General features: G+C 47.0%; 2 protein-coding genes across 2 annotated transcripts in view; both read left to right on the top strand.

Annotated features, from left to right (window-relative positions):
* Positions 1-237: 237 nt before the first annotated feature.
* LOC4335404 (uncharacterized) overlaps positions 238-22,143 on the top strand; it is a 44,552-nt gene continuing 22,646 nt past the window's right edge. Inside the window, exons 1-2 of the mRNA XM_066309915.1 lie at positions 238-448; positions 728-933. The gene's annotated coding sequence lies outside the window, so the exon portion shown is untranslated. The remainder of the gene's footprint in view (positions 449-727; positions 934-22,143) is intronic.
* Positions 363-2,825, top strand: LOC4335402 (short chain dehydrogenase MYCFIDRAFT_6125-like). The gene is made up of 3 exons (XM_066309764.1): positions 363-448; positions 728-864; positions 2,554-2,825. Exons 1-3 carry the CDS (start codon positions 363-365, stop codon positions 2,823-2,825), a joined length of 495 nt encoding a protein of 164 aa, XP_066165861.1.

Raw genomic sequence — 22,143 nt, forward strand, 5'->3', positions numbered from 1 at the left:
AGAGATGATGCTTTAAACCCATTACAGATAACCGATCCCGTTTCTTTAGTGGACAGCGGATGCGGAGTTGTCTCAGAGAACTAAACAAGTCTAAAGTCAATGGATAACTCAGGACAAGCCGATATATGCTATACTCTCTTTTCCCATAAAAAATAGTATTTTTTAAAGAAAAATCTGAACAAATACACGTCAAAGATATTCATGAGATGGACACAAGGAGGCGGACAGGGCCAGCGGACTAGACAAGCACCTAGTGCAGACGGCTAATGCTTTACGCCTTTAGAAGTACTCGACCCTGTGCTGCAACTGCAAGCTGTCTCACTAACACACAAGTCTGACGCACAAACCGGAGGCACGCCGATATGTCCACAAGCAGCAGGCCGGAGGTCGGGCGGTGGAGCCTTGCCGGCGCCACAGCTCTCGTCACCGGTGGCAGCAAAGGAATCGGGTAATTAATTCGTCTTCCTTCGCCGAATCCAAGCTTTCCCATCGATCTGTTTTCAGAATTGAAGAGTGAAACAGATCTATCTCTTCAGATTGTGCTCTTAATTATCTAGCTCTTCAGCCAGTGTTAAATTGTTATTGATTCTAATTAACTTTTAACATCTAATTATACTATGAATAAGTTCACCAAGTCATCGAATCGTTGCTTCGGCGTATTAGTAGATGCTAGTTAAATCGATGGCAGCAGATTAACTGATTAAGCATGTATAAATGCATCATCCAGGCGCGCCATCGTGGAGGAACTGGCGAGCTTCGGCGCCACGGTGCACACGTGCGCCCGGAACGAGGCTACCCTGAACAGGTGTCTGGAGGAGTGGAGAGCCAAGAAGCTCGCCGTCACCGTCTCCGTCCGACGCGTAGGTGCGCGCTGACCCGGAGGCGATCGCCGGCAGGGTCGCCGCCATGTTCGGCGGCAAGCTTGACATCCTTGTACGTACGCACCAAAACATCGGCCTCCTAACCTACCCGGTTGAATTAATTTTCCATACAATGTGCTATCTTGTGGCTACTAGTGCTAGCAGGCAGATGACGACAAGGTGTACACGTGATTCCTAGTTGCAGATCTTGTGCTACCTTTTTCTTTTTGTTTTCTTCTTCGATATGGGATGAGTTTGGTTTGTTGGATTTTGGTTGATCCAGACTTGTTTGGTTTGCTATACTTGAGTAGGAGACTGGCTTGAACAGTTTCTAAGGGAGCACTTGGCCTAAGAAAAAAAATGGATTCCATTTGTGGTGAGCTATAGCTAGAGGCCCTAGCCCACCAAACTAATGACATGATAAGTGATTACTCCCTCCGTCCTAGAATATAGCAATCTAGGATCGGATGGGACGCATCATAGTAATACGAATCTGGACAGGGGGCTGTCCAGATTCATAGTACTAGAATACATCCCATCCGGTGCTAGGTTGTTATATTCTGAGACGGAGGGAGTAGCAATAAATATGTCGTCCCCTAGCCCAGACACCCACCCTCGACACCAGCAACTAGCTGTCGCCACCACCTCCACCCCCACCTCCGGCCAGCCAGTACCTCCAGACCTCTCTCCTGCCCAACTTCTCTCCACCCCGTAACATCTCAAACCTTCTCTCAGGTCTTGAATGTCGTCTTCCACCACAAGGTAAGCCACTCTTCCCCTCAGATCTAGATCTGGTTTCACACCTGGAAAGCCTAGCGCCTCCTCCACGTGATGAGCAAATCCAGAACCATCCCTAGCAGCGGTTCTACAAAACGTTCAAAGAAGTCTTGATTACTCCTGCTGAAAGCATCAATGCTCCACTGACCCCAGTCAGTTAGGTTTCAATTGCAGCCAGTGACTCTCTTCCTTTAGCTGCTGCCCCCCAAAGTTTGCTTGTGAGCAAGAGGTTATCTACCAGGCGAAGCAAATTGCCTCTCGCTAGTGATACGCCTAGAGTACTCAAGAGCGGAAGTGTAATCTCTACCTCGTCACATCCTCCATCTCAGTAGATTAAAAGATCCTCCCAAATTATCTCAGATCCCTAGTGGAAAGAAGTCAAAGCAAAACACTAGTGGAGAAGACAGCAATCCCTTAGTGCTCAAGCAGATCCACAGGACCAACACAAGCAAGGAAGAGCTCGTTTCTTTAAACATATGGAAGGAAAGTGTTTCAGATGCCTTGCTCCAGATCACAAAATTAAAGATTGCAGAGAGCCCTTCAAACGCTGGTTTTGTAGAGGGATTGGACATGAAGTCCTTAATTGCTCCAAGCGAAGAGTAGGGGACAAAGTTCACCTGCCACCTTGCTTGCTCCCCCCTCTTCTCCCAAATCCCTCTCAGTTCCCACCTCTCCCCCACCAACCTTCGGTCACCAAGAAGGCCCTGCCGGATTCTCGAGTGGCCGCCCCTCGTGGAACCCCGGTTGCGATGGATGAACTATTGGAAAGAAGGCTAGTGGCAGCCACGGTGACAGTGGCTGCAACTGACGAGGTCGAGAGGCTTCGGCAAAAGTTCTCGTGCTGCTCCTTCATTGCGTGGTGCTTGGACAACCACAGTGACTGCGTTGATGAGGCTACCTTCCTCACATTGGCTAGGCCTGCTGATAGGGACTTTATTCCGTGCACTCTACGGCTTGACCGCTCTTCTAGCTGTTCCTACCATCTCCGAGCTTGGGACTCACACCATGAGGGTCATCAGACCTTCTAGCTGTCACTACCGTGTGCGCCTATGCATTGAGGGGATCCCGATGCATGGTCACACTGAGGGGGTGACGGCGAAGCTTGTCGAGCCCAAGTGCTCCATCAACTTCATTGAGACTGAAGCGGATGCAAGAAGAAGCTTGGCTGGGCGTCTCCAATGTAGATGAAGAGCTGATCCCCATTGACATGCCATTCCTGGACATCGACCCGCTATGCAACCCACCATTGCCGAGACTGAAGGGGGATGGACCTACCCGGTCATCCTCCACCTAGACACCCTAGAAGACCTCCAACCCATGCTCTACAAGACCTATGAATGGACCTACGTGGTCTAGGACGATGCCTCTCGCACGCACTCGTGTCCACTTCCTATTCCATGCAGGCCGGAGCTGAGCGCGGTGAGGGGCCTGGAGGATGACCCAGATGGTGGCGGTGGGCGACCAAGACCATGCCACAGGAGACGCTCGTGCTCTCTCTAGGGCTATATCACTGGCTGCTCGAGCGGCAGAGTGCATAGGGGTGATGAGCACAGCTACTACAACCAGGAAAAATCATGGCAGGCAGAGAGCAAGGGAGCCATCGATCTCCATGGGTCACAATCGCCGATCCAAAGAGCACGGAGAGGTGAGACCTTCTCTTTATCCTACCTCACCATGACGCAGCTCTAAAACACTAGCTCTGCCTTCTCTCTCCCATCTGCTGGCTCCCCCCTACAAGCCTCGTTCTTCACGCCGCAGCAAGAGTCCCAATGACGGGTCACTAGCTCTTCTTATTCCAGTCTCCTTGCCCCCAACTGAGTTCTTTTTTCTCCATTAGGAAGTTCCAGCGAACTAGTTGGTTCATGATGATTCGATGCTGGTTGAGGCAAACCTACCCCAACTGAACTTCTCCGTGGATGGGAATGCTGATGACGAGGCATCGCCAACCTATGAACCAAGGCAGGAATCCATCCTGAGAGCCAGCACGATTGAAAAGGATATAGTTGGGGATATGGTGGCATCCCTCTTGACGCCAGTCTAGGTCCCACTACTCCCAAGTCTGTCGCTTGGACGCATCCGAGCCCATCGCCCAAAGGTGACCCTTAATTCTACTCAAAGGCACAGCGAAAGGGTTGAAAAGAAAAGAAAGAATGGATGTAAAATTGAAACCATAGCTCAAGAAATCCTTTCTAAGAAATTTGTTATCATGAATGAGAGTGACTCTTTTGATGAGAATGTCAAAAAAAACTTTATTTACAATGTTTCAAGAAGTCACTCACGTTGCGCAGATGGATGGCTGCAAACAGATCAAGGTCAAAGTTGCCAAGACGTAGACAATTGATCTGCCAGCATGAAGCTACTCTGCAACCAACCTAGTAGGCACCTAGATAAATAATGGACGGCAAACCCCCAGTGATCAAGTCAGGAGGTGTGATGCAAACCTCTAGGAACCTGGAATGTTTTTGGTGTATGATGTGTTATGTAGTTTTGATGCACCAACAAGGCTATAAGGCCTTCCCCGCTATGTTAAGAAGTGCACTATCTATGGATGTTGTTGCAAAGACCTTAAAGCTGTTATTCTTGTTCTAAGCATGTTTCACTTCTGTATCTTCACATGAGTACAGTTTTCTTCTCCCGCGCTATCTCCAACTGTGAATACTGCTAGAAGAAACCTAAGCTGCTCTTGCTCTTGAAACCTTTCCTTGTCTGTTTGTTCTCCCTTGTGCTATGCTTGGATGCTCTTAGTGGCCTTATTTTGTTTCCTAATGGCTTAACGACACTGCAAAATATTTAATTAGAATGTTAGGGGATTAAATGCACCGACCAAGAAGGAAGCTCTGAGACTCCTGATCAACCAACATTGTGCCTCGATTGTCTGTTTGTAGGAAACTAAAATTCAGGAGGTGAACACACCCTGCATTGTTCAATCTATGGGAAGTAGATTTCGGAATACTTTTGTTTTCCTTCCAGCCCAAGGAATAAGAGGAGGCATAATCCTTGCAGTTGATGAGAATTTCTTTCGGTTAACGGCTGTCACATTGGGAGTTTTCTCCCTCACTGCTACCATCACAATGAGAGAAGAACAAACATTTTGGCCAATCATAGCTGTTTATGGCCCACAAAGTGATGCAGAGAAACTCGCTTTTCTACAAGAGCTTGAGCACAACATGAGCATCGTTTTACCTTCTTGGTTAATAATTGGAGATTTTAATCCAATCTACAAAACCTATGACAAAAACAACTCGAGAATTGATTTGAGGATGATGCAAAGGTTTATATGGGCCATTGGTCATTTGCAAATAAAAGTGCTTACTCTCCAGGGAAGAATGTTCACTTGGGCAGGGACCTCAAGCAACCCAACTCAAATAAAATTTGACAGAGCTTTCTATTTCATGGATTGAGATATAAAATTTGACAGAGCTTTCTATTTCATGGATTGAGATTTGCCCTACGAGTTTGCTTGACTATTGCCCCTATCCAGCTCCTGTTCAGACCATGCTCCCCTCCTTTTGTAGGGCAGTGATGGATCCCCTAGGCCAAGCCATTTCTGTTTCGAGAGCTTTAGGTTAAGCTACCATTCCTTTCAAGAAATGGTCACAAGCTCCTGGGAAAGACCAATCAACTCCACAAACCCTTTAGCAATTCCTAACATGAAACTGAAACGTTTGGCACGAGATATAAGAAGATGGGTAGCGAAACAGGTAGGAGACATAATACTTCAACTGGCCATCACAAACGAGGTTATCTTCCAACTAGGTGTTGTCCAGAAATCATGAACCTTTTCTATCGAAGAACAAATTCTGCACAGTAGCTTGAAGCACAAAATTCTTGGGCTCAATAAAATCAAAATTCGACAGAGATCTAGACTAACTTGGATTAAAGAAGGAGACACAAATACAAAGCTATTCCACCTAAAAGAAAATGCAAGAAGAAGAAAGAACTTCATCTAGGTGTTGCAAACCCATCCAGGTGTTGCAAACCACTTCTGGAATAGCTTCTTCCAATCTAGAGAAAGTGGAAGAGCTGAACATTTCTTTCATCAAAGAGTTGGGCAAACCCACATAAGTCAATCAACTTTAAATTGGACCCAAATCAGCTTGCAATAGTTTGACCTTAATGACCAGGAAGAAGATATCACTCTAGCAGAGTTAGAGCAGGCGTTCAAATCTATCCAGGCACAGAAAGCTCCTGGACCTGATGGTTTTATTGGTAAATTCTTTGAAACTGCATCAAGCTTGACCTCCTAAAGGCAGTCCAATCTTTCATCAATCATAACCTAAACCAATTGGATGATCTGAATTATGCTCATATTTGCTTTATCCCGAAAAAAGAAGATGCTACTTCACCTAACCATTACAGGCCAATAAGTTAGTACACAGCTTTGCAAAGATTGTCTCTAAGATTCTGGCCAATGGACTCACTCCGACAATGCATGAGATGATTAACATCAATCAAAGAGCCTTCATAAGGAAAAGATCAATCCATGACAATTTCATGTATGTCCAGAACTTGGTCAAAAGGCTTCATAGGAAAAAATTCAAAACACTCATTCTCAAATTAGATATTTCAAAGGCTTTTGATTCTGTAAGCTAGCAATATCACATTGAAGTTCTGACACAATTAGGTTTTGGCACTAGAAGGAGAAATGGGATTTCGACACTCTTCCAAAAGTCTAGTTCAAAAGTGCTCGTAATTGGCATTCCTGGGCAGCCCATTAAACATGCAAGAGGCCTAAGACGGGGTGACCCTCTCTCCCCTTTTCTCTTCATCATTGCAATGGAGCCACTCAATAATATCATGAAACTAGCTGAACAATCAAGGGTAATCTCTCCCCTTGGAATTGGAAATTTGAGATTCAGAATCTCCCTATTTGCGGATGATGTAGCATTCTTTGTAAAGCCAGACTCCACGGAGATTGAAAACCTAAAAGTTCTCCTGGAGCTCTTTGGGGAAGTTTCTGGCCTACGAAATAACATTGCCAAAATAGAGATCCTCCCTATAGCTTGTGCAAACATCAATATGCAACAAATATTTTAGAATTTCCATGGCAAATTGTCTTCCTTCCCAACAACATACTTGGGCCTTCCCCTGCACACAAGGAAGCTAAACAAAATTTATTTCCTACCCCTTCTTGAAAAGATCTCCTCTAGACTACTGGGTTGGAAGAGAAACTTTGGTCAAATATATTCTATCAGCAATCCCAACCTATCAGATGACCACCTTGAAAATCCCCAAATTGGTCATCAAGAAAATTGATAAACTTAGAAGATCTTTCCTTTGGAAAGGGACTGAGCCTGAAAACACCCACCCTAGAACATGCATCGTAAATTTGCAAACAGCTTGTCAACATAAAGATTTGGGAGGCATAGGAATCTTAGACCTTGAGAAGTTTTCAAGAGCGCTAAGATTGAGATGGCTCTAGCTCAGATGGAAGGATGATCAGAGGCCTTGGGCCCAAATGAAACTCCCTTGCAATGAAAAAGACAGGCATTTGTTCCTCTTTTGGCATGACAACTGGCTTCAAGACCAATGTCCAAAAGATATTTTGCCAGATCTTTTCTCACTAGTGCAACGGAAGAGCAGAACTGTTGCAACATAACTCTCTAAAAACTCTTGGTTAACCTCTTTCAGGCAGATCACAAATGTGGAGTCCATTCATGAACTTGTCCAACTAGGAACAATGCTCTCTCTAATCACTCTGGAGGAAAACACTGAAGATGACATATCATCATCCTTGAATTCTTCAAGATGTTTTTCAACAAGAAGTGCTTACCAAGTACATTTTCTAGGATCAGTGATGAACCCCTCTTTCAAGATCATTTGGTCTGCTCATGCGTAGCCTAAACAACATTTTCACGGATGGCTAATCTTACATCAAAAAGCACTTACAACCACAATCTACTCATAAGACACTAACCTTGTAATTGCATTTGCTCTCTCTGCTGACGGGCATTAGAGGACACTGTTCACCTTTTTAGGGATTGTACCTTCACAAGACAGGTTTGGGAGTCAATCTCAACAATGCTTGGTCTACCTACTACCCCACGGGGATCAGTTCCTGAGTGGATTGCCCCTCTTACATCTTCGGCAAATGCAACACAAAGCAAAGCAAAATTCAATGCCCTGATCTCAACTTGATGGCATATTTGGAACCAAAGAAATACAACAATTTTCAAACAAACATCCAATTCCTTTGTGGATGTAGCAACGCTAATCAAGGAAGACATAGATTTACGGAATTTTGTTTTCAAGCCCCCATAACTAGCCTCCCTTCCCCTTCTGCCTATCCCTGAGTTGTATTATCCCCAATGCTCCCTTATTACGTTGTAATAACTCTGTTTTCACTTGTTTCTCCTTCTAATATAACCGGTAGCCCTCCAGCCGTCTACCGTTTCAAAAAAAAAACACAAGTGATTAGCATATGTTAAGTTGTGTTAGTGTCAGTCACGCTATATTACAAACTAAATGGTTAGTAATATAATACCTCTACCCCATAATAATTGTATCTCTAGGATTTGAATTTGTCCCAAAATAATTCTCACAATAGAGTACTAATGATCCCTTTAATCATTTCTCGTCCAAATTTCTCCCTATTTTACCCTCAACTATTCTCCACTCTTACCTATAAACCATTTAATAAGGGGTATTGTAGTCTTTTTTCTCAAACCTTCATATATGCTAAATGTTGTCGAATGGACAACTATGCCATGTCGAAAGGCGTGGTTCTCTCAACAGTAGTTGGAATGTAAAAGCAATTGTATTGATTCGTGAAATATTTTTTGGGGATCCCCCCCATTACATGGCCCTAGAGGTTTATTTATAGCCTTAGCACAAGCTTGCACCTTCTAGGGTTTAGGGTTACAGGGGATTTTACATGGTTGCCCTTATGAAAGGGACATTTACATGGGTATGCAGTGTCATTTGCACATATGGGCCTTTAATGGGCTGATAGGCTGGGCCTGGTCTATGGCAAATGGGCCTAAAAGGCTAGGGGCGGCCTGTTGGGCCTCCTTGATGCCGAACTCGTCATGGCGAAGTCTTTGTAGTTCGCCCGAGATGCCTTCGCCCGAGATGCCTTTACTTTCGGAATATCGACGTGGCTTTCCAGCCTTCGCCATCTTCGCTTATGGCTTTCGCCATAGGGCTTCGCCTGAATGGCCTTGACGTCTTTGGCTTGAATCCTTGCTGGTACTATAGTTTCGACAGGTCCGGCCGAAGGGCTTCATGGCATACCTCCAACAAGCCCCTCACGGGGAAGGGTGAGTAAGGAGCTTCGGCCGAGACCGTGCAAACTATGCGGTATGGCATGAGGCGTCCCCTTTCGGGCGATGTTCCTGCCGAAACCTCGTTTTAGACTCCTTCAGAAAACATATGAACACTGGCGTTCGCCTTTCGAGAATGGCGAAGCTGTATTATGACACTGGGTGATTATATTTTGCCAAGTTTGTCTGCTTTGCGCGATTCTTGACTTGTATTTTTTTCTTTCCCCTTTTCCCTATTGTTTTAGCGGGGATTTTGCCCAAAGTCATGCGTTCGGCCCCCTTTTGGGGATTGGCGAAAAGATTTGTTGACTTTTTAGCTTTCGACTTCCGTTTTCGACTCGTAGCATTTTGCGTTGGGAAAAACGCTTGTGTTTTGCGTAAGTTGAATGTAACGGCGTTCGGTATCTTTATTCCGAAACAAGCTGTTGCGGTTTCAATGTTCGGCGAGCGATGCTTCGGCCGATTCGTTTTGCCCCCCTGGCGTTTTCGTCGATCAAGCATTCGCCTTTTATGTAGCTGTGGTTGTCAAAATGGCGAATTGGAGGCGAAGACATCCCGGTCGAACCTTAGAGGATTACGGCCGGTGCCACATCCAGCGCCGCGATGACATTGCCACACTTTGGTTAGACTTCGAAATGACTAATCGTCAAGTTGTTATCGCTTGACGTCGGTGTGTATTTCACTTCCTTCCCCCCTTAGAGTCGTGTACAGTATAGATGACGAACCGTGTTCGCGGGACTTAGTAGGGGCGGGGCAAAAATGTTCTGAAACGGATGATGTAATTTTTTGCTCCTTTGTATAACACATATGTGCTTTTGCCCGATGGAGCTTGTGCGTGTTTTTATGTTTCTTTTCGCTATCATTTTTATTTTGAAAATATTGCAAAGGCTTGGGATCTAAGGCTCGTCCTAGGGTCAAGGGGGCTCTGATACCAACTTGTCACGACCGGAAATAACCCAACGGGCGTTCCTTACGTGCGTGCATTATTCCTTATTCCTTGTCCCAGGAGGCAAGGTACACAAAAGTTGATACAATTCAGAGTTTAACAGGCGGAAGCGTAATTAATTAATTTATTACATGGGCGGCGAAGGCCCAGCACACAAGAAGACAAACGAAAAACAGCGGAAGACTAGGGCGACGACCACAGGCGCTTGACGGCAGGCACGAGCTAGACACCAAAGCCTTCATCTTCCAGGAACTCCTCTTCTGGGTTTGGGAAAAAATTGAGCAAGATTGAGTACAACCACCGTACTCAACAAGACACACCCACAAGTGCAGAATAAATGCAAGGGAGTACAAGGGAGCCATAATATAGAGAGTTAGGGTTTGCAGTAAACAGCATTAAAAGACACTTAGTTGCTCAAAGCTATTTTGTAACCACGGTCCTAGAGCTACACAATATTATTAATCAAGGCCGTGAACCCACACGAACCTGCCTTAACCCAAGGCCTACGATGATTCAGACCGAACTGGCAACCCGACCCTGGGTCCCAGCTCGTCCCAAGCCAACCCAGGCCAACCATTCCACATTTTAGTTGTTGAGCAGGTTTTAAGAATTAAAACACTAACTTGGGTACATTGCTCGGCTTGCCCATAACCGAGGGCGCGGCTATTCGAATAGGTTATACTCTAATCAGAGGTGTACATCTTTACCCACAAGACACATCTTCCTCACGTGTAACCACGTGCCACATACCACCATGGTATACGGACGGAAGACGTGACATAGTTTCCAACCCATCCTAGCCATAGACAAGAGTACCGACCCAACCCCACCTACGGCCGGAACCCCCGGGACAGGTAGGCAGGACTAAGCCCCTAGCAGCAGGACACCGGCCCTGTGCCATGACATCTCGACTACCGGGCCGCAGCTCGTGTAGCCTTCATTTGTCCTAGAGATGTCCATCGACCCCCGACTTCGTCCATCTCCATCCGTGTACTTTTGTTTATAACCAGACTGAGCCACAAACTAAGCCTTACCCACTAGACATGTGGAAGTACGGTAGTGCTTTGCAACAGAGGCCCGAAGACCGGTCCTTATATGGCCGAGGTGCTACTATCAAAACCATGCACCCCGAGCCCAGCCTAAAACCATTTTGAGGATTTTGAATAGAGGGGGAGGTGTGAATCTAATTCCACAATAATCCAACCATTCCATAGTGTCCAGGTGATATAAATATCCCAAAGTCTAGAGTTGTAAAACCACCTAATGTTGGCTAATTAACCAGCGAAGCATCTACCTAAAATCATACTAGTGGTACCATGAGTAGAGTGTCCACTAGTTGGGGTTTTGTTTAATCTAGGGTGAACAAGGTAATAATAACAATAATAATAATAAGGTCATAACAAAAGTAAATAGGCATGGCTAGATAAAACAGTGATAACGCGGGAATTTAAGTAAAGCGATAATGCAATAATTTAAATCAAAATAATTTTATAAACTGGGATTCAATATGCTCAAGGATGATGTGTCTTGCCTTGCTCGCTTTCCCAAATGTCGGCTTCAACCTCCACGAAGAGCGGAAAAGAGAAGGCTTTTACTCTAATAAACTCCATATAACAAGCAGGAATAAAGCACAAAAATTGGTTCTTGACTTCTTAAGGAAAAATTAGAGACTTGAACGGTCCAATTCCGAGTTCAAATGGCCAAGTTATGGCCATTTGAAGTTTATATGCTCTTTAAATGAATATTTGCGAATTTCTTCATTTAAATTTTAATTTAAAAAAGGGGTTTATTGCGTCAGCTGAGGGGGAGGGGGCGCGCGGACCGGGTCCACGGGAGTGGGGCCCACGCGGCAGCCTCACGGTCCACGGTGGACCGGTTGCACCCAGGCTCACACTGGCCGGCGCCGTGGGCCCCACACGTCAGCCGCACCTGAGGGCGCGGGCGGCTGACGGCCGGGCCCCACGCGGCAGCCACTCGGCGCGCCCGAGGGCGGCCACGCCGGCGTGGTCAGCAGGAGGCGGCGTGCCCGCTCCCCGATGGTCGCCGGCGGCGACCACCGGCGCGGCGGAGCGACGGCCGAGAGAGGGGAGGGAAGGGGGAAAGGAGGCGATGGTCCACGGCTCACCCCGGGGCGACGGCGGCGACGGAGGAGGCGGCCGGAGCGGAGGGAGGCAGTGGCGCGGCTCGGGTCGACTGGTACGGCGGTGCTCCGGCGGTCGGCGACCAAAACGGAAAGGTGGACGAGATCGGCGAGGATGCGGCGAAGCCGAAGGAGACGGCGCCGAGCTGGGAGGCGGTCCGGGGCGATGACAGCGGCGGACCGGAGCTCGGCGGCGACGGCGGAGAGAGAGAGCGACGTCGCGAGCTCAAATCCGGCGAGGAGGAAGGGCGGCGAGAGGCGGAAACGGACGGAGGAGGTGCGGGGAGGGTTTAAATAGGGTTGGAAGGGGGAGAGAGCGGCCGGAGGGGAAGGAAACCGGCGCGGCGCTCTCGGGCTCCATCAATGGTGCCGGCGGGATTAGGGGAGGGTTTCCAAACGAATCCAAGGGAGAGAGGGAGGGAAAATTGGGGGGAAAGGGAGAGGGGATCACGGGGAGTGATTCCCCCCACTTTATTGCACGCGAGGACGGCGGGAGGTGGCGGGATTCGCGGCGGCGGCGGCGCTAGGGCGCGTGGGAGGCGGCGGGAGCGGCGGGAGGAAGGGGATGACGGGTGGGCCCCACCCGTCAGTGAGGGTGGCGGACGGGCCCGCCCGTCAGCGGCGCGCGCGCGGGGAGGGAGGCCGAATGGGCCGCGGGGGAGAGGAGAGAGAGAGGGGGAGGGAGATGGGTCGAACTCGGCCCATTAGAGAGAAGGAGGGATTTTAGGGTTTTTCTTTTTATAAAATCATTTTAACTTTGTTTATTTCTTAATAATTATTATTTGTGCTCTGAAAATTCCACTAAAATTTATTTACACATTTTAGGCTTTTAGGAAATATACAAAAATCCTCTAAGCCTTATTTGACTTTTAACTTTGCACATTTTAATTGTTGGAGGCTTTCACACGGATTTTAATTATTCTAGGCATAATTTAGAGGATATATTTTAGGGTCGTTTTGGGACGTGACAGCATCTCTATGGTGGGACCACTTCCAGCTACGCAGCCAGAGGGACAGCCTATCACCTGGGCCCATTTCACCGCCGCCTTCCGGAGGACCCATGTGCCCGCCGGAGTCATGGCCCTTAAGAAGAGGGAATTTCGGGAGTTGAAACAAGGCAACCGCTCCGTGATGGAGTATTTGCACGAGTTCAATAATTTGGCCCGGTACGCCCCAGAGGATGTTCGTGAAGATGAGGAGAAGCAGGAGAAATTCCTGGCAGGGATGGACCCTGAGCTATCTGTTCGTTTGGTCTCCGGGGACTATCCTGATTTCCAGCCCTGGTGGACAAGAGCATCCGCCTGGAAGCCAAGCACAAGGAATTGGAGTCGCACAAGCGTCGCTTGGCGAATTTCCGCAACCAACAGGGGGCTAACCAAAGGATCCGCTACACCAATCCCTATCCAGGGGGATCCTCCTCGCAGCCGCAGCAGCAACCCCGCTCCGCGCTCCGACCTCAATTCGTGGTGCGCGTCCCACAGCCGCAGCAGCAGCAGAATCAGCAAGGGGCCCATGCACCCCGCCCTCCTGCACCAGCCGTGCAGCCTGGACAAGGCCGCAGGGATGCTCAAGGTCAACAGTGTCTGTGCTTCAACTGCTTCAAGCCCGGGCACTTTGCGGATAAATGCCCAAAGCCGAGGCGACAGCAAGGCCAAGCGCCTCCCCGCCCCAACAACGGTGGTAAGGATGTCACTCGGGGCCGTGTGAACCACGTGACTGCCGAGGATGTGCTGAGAACTCCAGACATCATCGTTGGTACGTTCCTCATTCATTCCATCCCTGCTACCATTTTGTTCGACTCTGGAGCTTCCCACTCGTTTATATCTGTGCCATTCATGGGGAGAAATCAGCTGGGGGTAGAAAGGCTTAGGAACCCTCTGCTCATCACCACCCCTGGAGGGGTTATGACAGCAAAGTATTATAGCCCTGCCGTTCCTATAGAAATCCAGGGAATTGCTTTCCCCTCGGATTTGATTCTTCTAGACACCAAGAACTTGGATGTGATCCTCGGGATGAATTGGTTGGCTCAATTCCAAGGAGTAGTGGATTGCGCAAGGCGCACTGTCACTGTGTATCGGGGCCCTGATCAACCGGTTGTTTTCTTTGCACCCCCAACTTCCGCCGGCAGTTCAGTACTTCATCAGCTAGGATTGCCAGAAATACCCATCGTCAGTGAGTTCGGAGATGTGTTTCCGGAAGAACTACCCGGTATGCCGCCCAAGCGAGAGATTGAGTTCCAGATAGATCTTGCTCCAGGAACCGCTCCTCTGTACAAGCGACCCTACCGTATGGCGGCAAATGAACTGGCCGAAGTCAAGAGATAGTTGGAAGAGTTGAAAGAAAAGGGGTATATACAGCCGAGCACTTCCCCCTGGGGTGCTCCCGTGATTTTTGTGGAGAAGAAAGAGAAGACAAAGAGGATGTGTGTCGACTACAGAGCTCTCAATGAAGTTACTATCAAAAAGAAGTACCCTCTTCCCCGGATCGATGATCTGTTCGATCAGCTTAAAGGTGCCACTGTATTCTCCAAGATTGATCTTCGTTCCGGATATCACCAGTTGCGCATCCGTGAAGAGGATATCCCGAAGACCGCATTCACCACGCAATACGGACTGTATGAATTCACGGTAATGTTGTTCGGTCTAACCAATGCTCCTGCCTTCTTCATGAACTTAATGAACAAAGTGTTCATGGAATACCTGGATAAGTTTGTTGTGGTCTTTATTGACGACATACTGGTGTACTCACAATCAGAGGAAGACCATCAGCAGCATCTCCGTTTAGTGTTGGGAAAGCTCCGGGAACACCAATTGTATGCCAAGCTCAGCAAGTGTGAGTTCTGGTTGCCCGAAGTCAAGTTCTTAGGGCACGTGATATCTGCTAAAGGAGTTGTTGTGGATCCCGAAACGGTGACCGCCGTCACTGATTGGAAGCAACCCAAGACAGTCACTTAGGTTCGCAGTTTTTTGGGTTTGGCAGGATACTACCGAAGATTCATCGAGAATTTCTCCAAAATTGCCAGACCCATGATGCAGTTGCTGAAGAAGGAAGAAAAATTTGTGTGGAGCCCTCAATGCGAGAAAGCATTCCAAACTCTCAAAGAAAAGCTGGTTTCCTTGCTAGTGTTAATCTTACCGGATACTCGCAAGGACTTCCTGGTGTACTGTGACGCTTCGCGCCAAGGATTGGGGTGCGTATTAATGCAGAAAGGTCATGTGGTAGCCTATGCCTCACGCCAGCTACGGCCCTATGAAGGCAACTATCCTACCCATGATTTGGAGTTAGCCGCTGTGGTTCATGCTCTAAAAATCCGGCGGCAGTATCTCATTGGAAATCGCTGCGAAATATATACCGATCATAAGAGTTTGAAATACATCTTCACTCAGTCGGATCTGAATCTTCGGCAAAGAAGGTGGTTAGAGCTCATCAAGGATTATGATGTGGGAATCCACTATCATCCTGGTAAGGCCAACGTGGTCGCCGACACTCTAAGTCGAAAAAGCCATTGCAACACTCTTGGCATCCGTGGCATTCCACCGGAACTTAATCAACAGATGGAAGCCCTGAACCTAAGCATAGTTGGTCGTGGATTCTTGGCTACGCTGGAAGCCAAGCCTACCTTGCTCGATCGAATCCGCGAGGCTCAGAAGAATGATCCAGATATACATGGGATCCTCAAGAATATGAAACAGCGTAAAGCTGCTGGTTTCACAGAAGATGAACACGGAACCCTATGGAACGGAAATCGTGTATGCGTACCGGACGACAAGGAACTTAAACGGTTGATACTTCAGGAAGCTCACGAAAGTCCTTATTCCATCCACCCTGGCAGCACGAAGATGTACTTAGACTTGAAAGAGAAATACTGGTGGGTTAGTATGAAGCGGTAAATTGCAGAGTTCGTGGCCCTTTGTGATGTGTGCCAGCGTGTCAAAGCAGAGCACCAACGACCGGCCGGACTTCTCCAACCTCTCCAAGTACCAGAATGGAAATGGGATGAAATTGGGATGGATTTCATCACCGGACTTCCAAAAACCCAAGGCGGATATGATTCTATATGGGTAGTCGTGGACCGACTAACCAAGGTAGCTCGGTTTATTCCTCTGAAGACCACCTATGGAGGGAACAAATTAGTTGAACTCTACTTCGCTAGGATCGTGAGTCTCCATGGCGTTCCTAAGAAAATTGTATCTGATCGGGGAAGCCAATTCACCTCTCATGTCACATCCTGATTTTTGTTTCAGGATTTATAAATTATTATTAGAATTTATATTAAATGTTCATTAATTTACAAGTGAAGTTAAATGTGGGAAATAAAATTTCCTAAATATAAAGCATGGATGGATTTATTTTTTATTAAATTATCCATGGTTAATTATACTCTCTGGAATATTCTCGGATTTTTCGGAGCTCAATTCCTAATTTTTAATCATACAAAGAGCATTTCAGTAATTACCCACATATTAAATTAATCATTAAATGGTCTAATTATAATTTTTTTAAGTACTTTGAGTGTCCAAGTATTTTCAGGATTTTTCTTGAAATTATTTGAGCATTGGAAGTATTTTTAACAATTCAAAGATCATTTAAGTGATTATTTTAATTGGAAAAGTAATAAAATTCTCCTCCCTTGTCTTAGGCTGAATCGGCCCATTCCATTCCTTCCTCTTCTCTCCCTCCTCGCGCGCGTGCTGTGCAGCCCACGCTGGCCCAACCTGAGCCGCCTCCTCTCCTCTCAGCCCAGCCGGAAAAGTCTACTTTTCGTCCCTGCGCTACTGTTCATCTTCCAGCTCAGGCAGAGCCTGAGCCAGCCGTGCCGTGCACAGTGCCGCCGCATCCTCCTTCCAAATCTCGCCTCCCCGTTGCTCCTTTTTCCAATTTAGTTGAGGGGAAATATTCCTCTTATCCTCCTCTATCTTTACCCCAAAAATCGGAGCTAATCGTTGAGTATCTTATCCGAATCGAACTCGTTTTCGAGTTTATCTCCAAAACCGAGTTTTTGATTTCCCGGATCGATTTCTTGCGGGAGGAGTCCAATCTCTTCAATCCAAGGCTATAAATAGGACCCCCTAGTCCTCCTCTTTCGTTTGCCCCTCTCCCGTGGTCTCCCGTGCCCCGTATCCTCTCCGCCGCCGCCGCCAAGTTCGCCGCCGCCGCCGGCCGAACTTCGGCCGTGTCGCGCCGTCGCCTCCGCCGTTGCCGTCGGTCTCCGTCACCGCCGTAAGGTGCGCCGAGGTGTGGGCAAGCTCGGCCGCTCCCTCCCCGCTGTCGCCGGTCACCGGAGCCCCGTCGCCGCCGTCGACCGAAGCCGCGCCGCGGCTAGACCTCGTCGCCGGCCGTCGTCGTTCGTCGTTTGGTTCGAGGGTGAGTACCGTTGGGTTCGTCTCGTCGTCCTCTACGTGTACATGTCCTCCAAAGTCGCAGCCGACCATCCAATCTCCGGCGAGGTCGCCATCTTGGTCCGGCCATTGATGAGGTCATCATGACGTCATCATCGTTTTTCTTTTTCCTTTTTATCTAATAGATTAAATCTTCGGAAATTCATAACTAAATCATCGTAACTTGTATTCGACTGGTTCAAGTTGCTAAATTCATCTAAAATCGAGATCTACATGTTAAAAATATCCACATGTACTGTTTATGCTTGTTTTTGTACTGTTTATTTGGTTTTATTAGTTTTTTTCTTCGTTTTGTGTGTTAGCTTGTCGTTTCTGTCGTTGCGAAGGTTCGTGAGTGCGTCGGGAGTGTTCAGAAGATTAATTGAAGACCGATTATTGCAAGGCAAGTCACACAGATCCTAAACACAATCCTTTGAGCATGTTGATCCTATATTTAAATTCTCTATGTATTTCAAGTGTGCATTTATTTTCGAATGTCACTAGGTGGTGTGAATCTATTCCTTTGTTATGGCCTGTTTGCATTGATTACTCTATTCCTTGATACCTTGGGATATTATAATTTGACTAGTTGAGCTTTATATATATTGGTTCAACTAGATGTTAGATATAATTGCTTAGCCATGCTTAGAAACATTAGCTCACTAATGGGATGAATCATATATACTACATTATTATTTATGGTTATATTTAATGGTATCTCACGATGGTTAATCGTGTTATGATAATTAATTGGTAATTAAAATATGATTAATGGTGGGTTGTGAGCACATGGTTTTGAAGGTCGTACTCATGGCAATTAAGGACCGGTTCGCGAGCTACTGTTGTGAAACATTAACCGTGCCAACCACAAGCCAGCGTGGGCAACGGCTTTACCTTTTGTATAGCATGGTTCATTGCGGAGCACCAGACTGAGAAGTGGCGGAGATAAGCCCACGGGGGTCACTGGGGAGTCCAAGCCTTGTTTTATAAGGGGGTGATTATGATCCAGGAATGGTGCACTATGGTGAGTTGTGTTGTGCAGAGGGTATTGTCACAGCCTCTATTCGGGTACTTTCTAGTATCGCGATGCATGGTAGACATGATGTTGAGGCTGTGTCTTGTGGGTACAGTGGTACACCTCTGGCCAGAGTAAAACTATTCGAATAGCCGTGCCCAAGTTATGGGCGGGTTGAGCAATGTTTTTCGTGATTAGTCTCACACCTCTCACAATAATTATTGATGCTATAACTGGTAATAATTTGTTTAGCTCCTGGTTTGGAGTTAGATCTGTACAGCCGGGTATGGTTGTTCAGGATGGTTGGGCCTGTGCAGCATGGGTGTGTTGTTCAGTGTTGATTAAAGTTTCTGATTAATTACTCTACTGTTTTACTACTCTTAACTCTTTGCTAAATGCTGCTTTCGCAAATGAGACTATATTGTGCCATCCTTTGGTATCCTTGTGTATTTGCATATTTGCTGTGTGGCTTGTTGAGTATGTCATATGCTCATTCTTGCAATAATCAATCAACCTCAGTTGAAGACAAGTTGCGAAGGAGAAGACGTTTGGCTTATACCCCAGTTGAGCTGCCTGTGGGAGTGGAGCTGAAGCCATCGCTAGACCGTTATTCCGCTGCTGTTTTCTTTTCTTTTGTAAGTGTGTAACGTTATTATTATGATGGATTTGTATATTAAATTGTCAGTTTGTGTACCTCGGCTGATTCCTGGACGAGGATTTTATACACAGATAAGTTTGTGTACCGTCGCCGTCCCCGTCCACCCCCTCGTCGATCTCGCCGACCGCCGGAGCGCCGCCGTCCCCGTCGACCCGAGCCGTGCCGCCACCTTCCTCCGCTCCGGCCGCCTTTTTCATCGTCGCCATCGACCTAGGGTGAGCCGAGCCGTGCCGCCACCGTGGACCGCGTGGGGCCCGGCCGTCAGCCGCCCGCGCCCTCGGGTGCGGCTGACGCGTGGGGCCCACGGCGCCGGCCGGTGTGAGCCCGGGTGCACCCGATCCACCGTGGATCGTGAGGCTGCCGCATGGGCCCCACTCCCGTGGACCCGGTCCGCGCGCCCCTCCCCCTCGGCTGACGCAATAAACCCTTTTTAAATTAAAATTTAAATGAAGAAATTCGCAAATATTCATTTAAAGAGCATATAAACTTCAAATGGCCATAACTTGGCCATTTGAACTCGGAATTGGATCATTTAAGTCTCTAATTTTTCCTTAAGAAGTCAAGAACCCATTTTTGTGCTTTGTTCTTGCTAGTTATATGGAGTTTATTAGAGTAAAATCATTTTCTTTTCCGATGGTCGTGTAGATGCTGCAGCTTCGGAAGATCCGCTCTTCGTGGAGGTTGAAGCCGACGTTTGGGAAAGTGAGCAAGGCAAGTCACATCATCCTTGAGCATATTGAATCCCAGTTTATAAAATTATTTTGATTTAAATTATTGCATTACCACTTTACTTAAATTCCCGCGTTATCACTGTTTTATTTAGCCATGCCTATTTACCTTTGTTATGACCTTATTATTATTGTTATTGATATTAATACCTTGTTCACCCTAGAATAAACAAAACCCCAACTAGTGGGCACTCTACTCATGGTAACCACTAGTATGAATTTAGGTAGATGCTTCGCTGGTTAATTAGGCAACATTAGGTGGTTTTACAACTCTACACTTTGGGAATATTCTCATCACCTGAACATGGAATGGATGGATTATTATGGAATTGGATTCACACCTCCCCCTCTATTCAAAATCCTCAAAATGGTTTTAGGCTGGGCTCGGGGTGCATGGTTTTGATAGTAGCACCTCGGCCATATAAGGACCGGTCTTCGGGCCTCTGTTGCAAAGCACTACCGTACTTCCACATGTCTAGTGGGTAAGGCTTAGTTTGTGGCTCAGTCTGGTTATAAACAAAAGTACACGGATGGAGATGGACGAAGTCGGGGGTCGATGGACATCTCTAGGGCAAATGAAGGCTACACGAGCTGCGGCTCGGTAGTCGAGATGTCATGGCACAGGGCTGGTGTCCTGCTGCTAGGGGCTCAGTCCTGCCTACCTGTCCCGGGGGTTCCGGCCGTAGGTGGGGTTGGGTCGGTACTCTTGTCTATGGCTAGGATGGGTTGGAAACTATGTCACGTCTTCCGTCCGTATACCGTGGTGGTATGTGGCACGTGGTTACACGTGAGGAAGATGTGTCTTGTGGGTAAAGATGTACACCTCTGATCAGAGTATAATCTATTCGAATAGTCGCGCCCTCGGTTATGGGCAAGCCGAGCAATGTACCCAAGTTAGTGTTTTAATTCTTAAAACCTGCTTAACAACTAAAATATGGAACGGTTGGCCTGGGTTGGCTTGGGACGAGCTGGGACCCAGGGTCGGGTTGCTAGTTCGGTCTGAATCATCGTAGGCCTTGGGTTAAGGCAGGTTCGTGTGGGTTCACGGCCTTGATTAATAACATTGTATAACTCTAGGATCGTATTTACAAAATATCTTTGGGCAACTAAGTGTCTTTTAATGCTGTTTACTGCAAACCCTAACCCTTATATTATAACCCCCTTGTACTCCCTTGCATTTATTCTGCACTTGTGGGTGTGTCTTGTTGAGTACGGTGGTTGTACTCAGTCTTGCTTAATTTTTTCCCAAACCCAGAAGAGGAGTTCCTGGAAGATGAAGGCGTTGGTGTTTAGCTCGTGCCTGCCGTCAAGCGCCTGTGGTCGTCGCCCTAGTCTTCCGCTGTTTCCCGTTTGTCTTTGTGTGTGCTGGGCCTTCGCCGCCCATGTAATAAATTAATTATTTACGCTTCCGCTTGGTAAACTCTGAAATGTATCAACTTTTGGTGTACCTTGCCTCCTGGGACAAGAAATAATACACGCACGTAAGGAACGCCCGTTGGGTTACTTCCGGTCGTGACACTCAAGATGCCCAAGCCATTGAAGAAGTCGAACAAATTAGGCAAAGAGCTATTTCGGCTATCCAGCAGTACTTGTCTCAATAACTTTTGTGTAATAGGACTTAAAAATTCTTGTAATCGGCTAAGATACGTTAATACCCTGTTGTTTTAACAATCCTTTGTGCCGATTAACATAACTTCTAATTTTCACTTTCATTTTTGGTATATATGTGCCCCCCAATTTTATAATGTCAACAGCATTGATAAAATTAGAAAAACAACTAAGGGCGATACAATATCGGCCGTTATATATCGGCAAACCATAACCGATTACAATTGGAAAAACGACTAAGGGCGATATAACAATATCAGCCATCTCAAGACGATGTAAAACACATCGGCTGTCATGCATCAGCAACACGAGTCGATCATGCGTCAACCCAAACACTTGGGTAATACTTCTTCAAGTATTTGCCATTGAGCGCTCGTCCACAAACCTCACCATCAAGCCCTTGCAACATATATGCCCCTTTAGACACAACCTTATAGATTTGAAACGGTCCTTCCCAATTTGGTGACCACTTGCCGAACTTGTTATCCCGAGTTCCAATCGACAAAATCAACTTCCATACAAGTTCACCTTCCAAAAAATCCTTAGGCACTACTTTCTTGTTATAATGCCTAGCAACTCGTTCCTTATCTTTGGTAACCTTAGCAAGGGCTCATAAACGCGATTGAACCAAGTCCTCCCTCTCATCGGCCATAAGATTATAATACTCATCGACTGTCAAACCGTCTTGCAATTCTATCCTTCTATAGCCGATTCTAACTTCCCATGGCAAAACAGCTTCATGTCTATAAACAAGCTTATAAGGAGGAACTT

Source organism: Oryza sativa, chromosome 4 (genome assembly GCF_034140825.1).
Source record: "Oryza sativa Japonica Group chromosome 4, ASM3414082v1".
NCBI lineage: Eukaryota > Viridiplantae > Streptophyta > Magnoliopsida > Poales > Poaceae > Oryza > Oryza sativa.

Bases quoted from the DNA above. Each gene is read 5' to 3' on its own strand.
- LOC4335402 (XM_066309764.1), top strand. From the start codon at position 363: ATGTCCACAAGCAGCAGGCCGGAGGTCGGGCGGTGGAGCCTTGCCGGC. The intron at 449-727 runs GTAATTAATTCG...TGCATCATCCAG, and splicing joins GGTGGCAGCAAAGGAATCGG to GCGCGCCATCGTGGAGGAAC. The intron at 865-2,553 runs GTGCGCGCTGAC...CACATTGGCTAG, and splicing joins CGTCTCCGTCCGACGCGTAG to GCCTGCTGATAGGGACTTTA.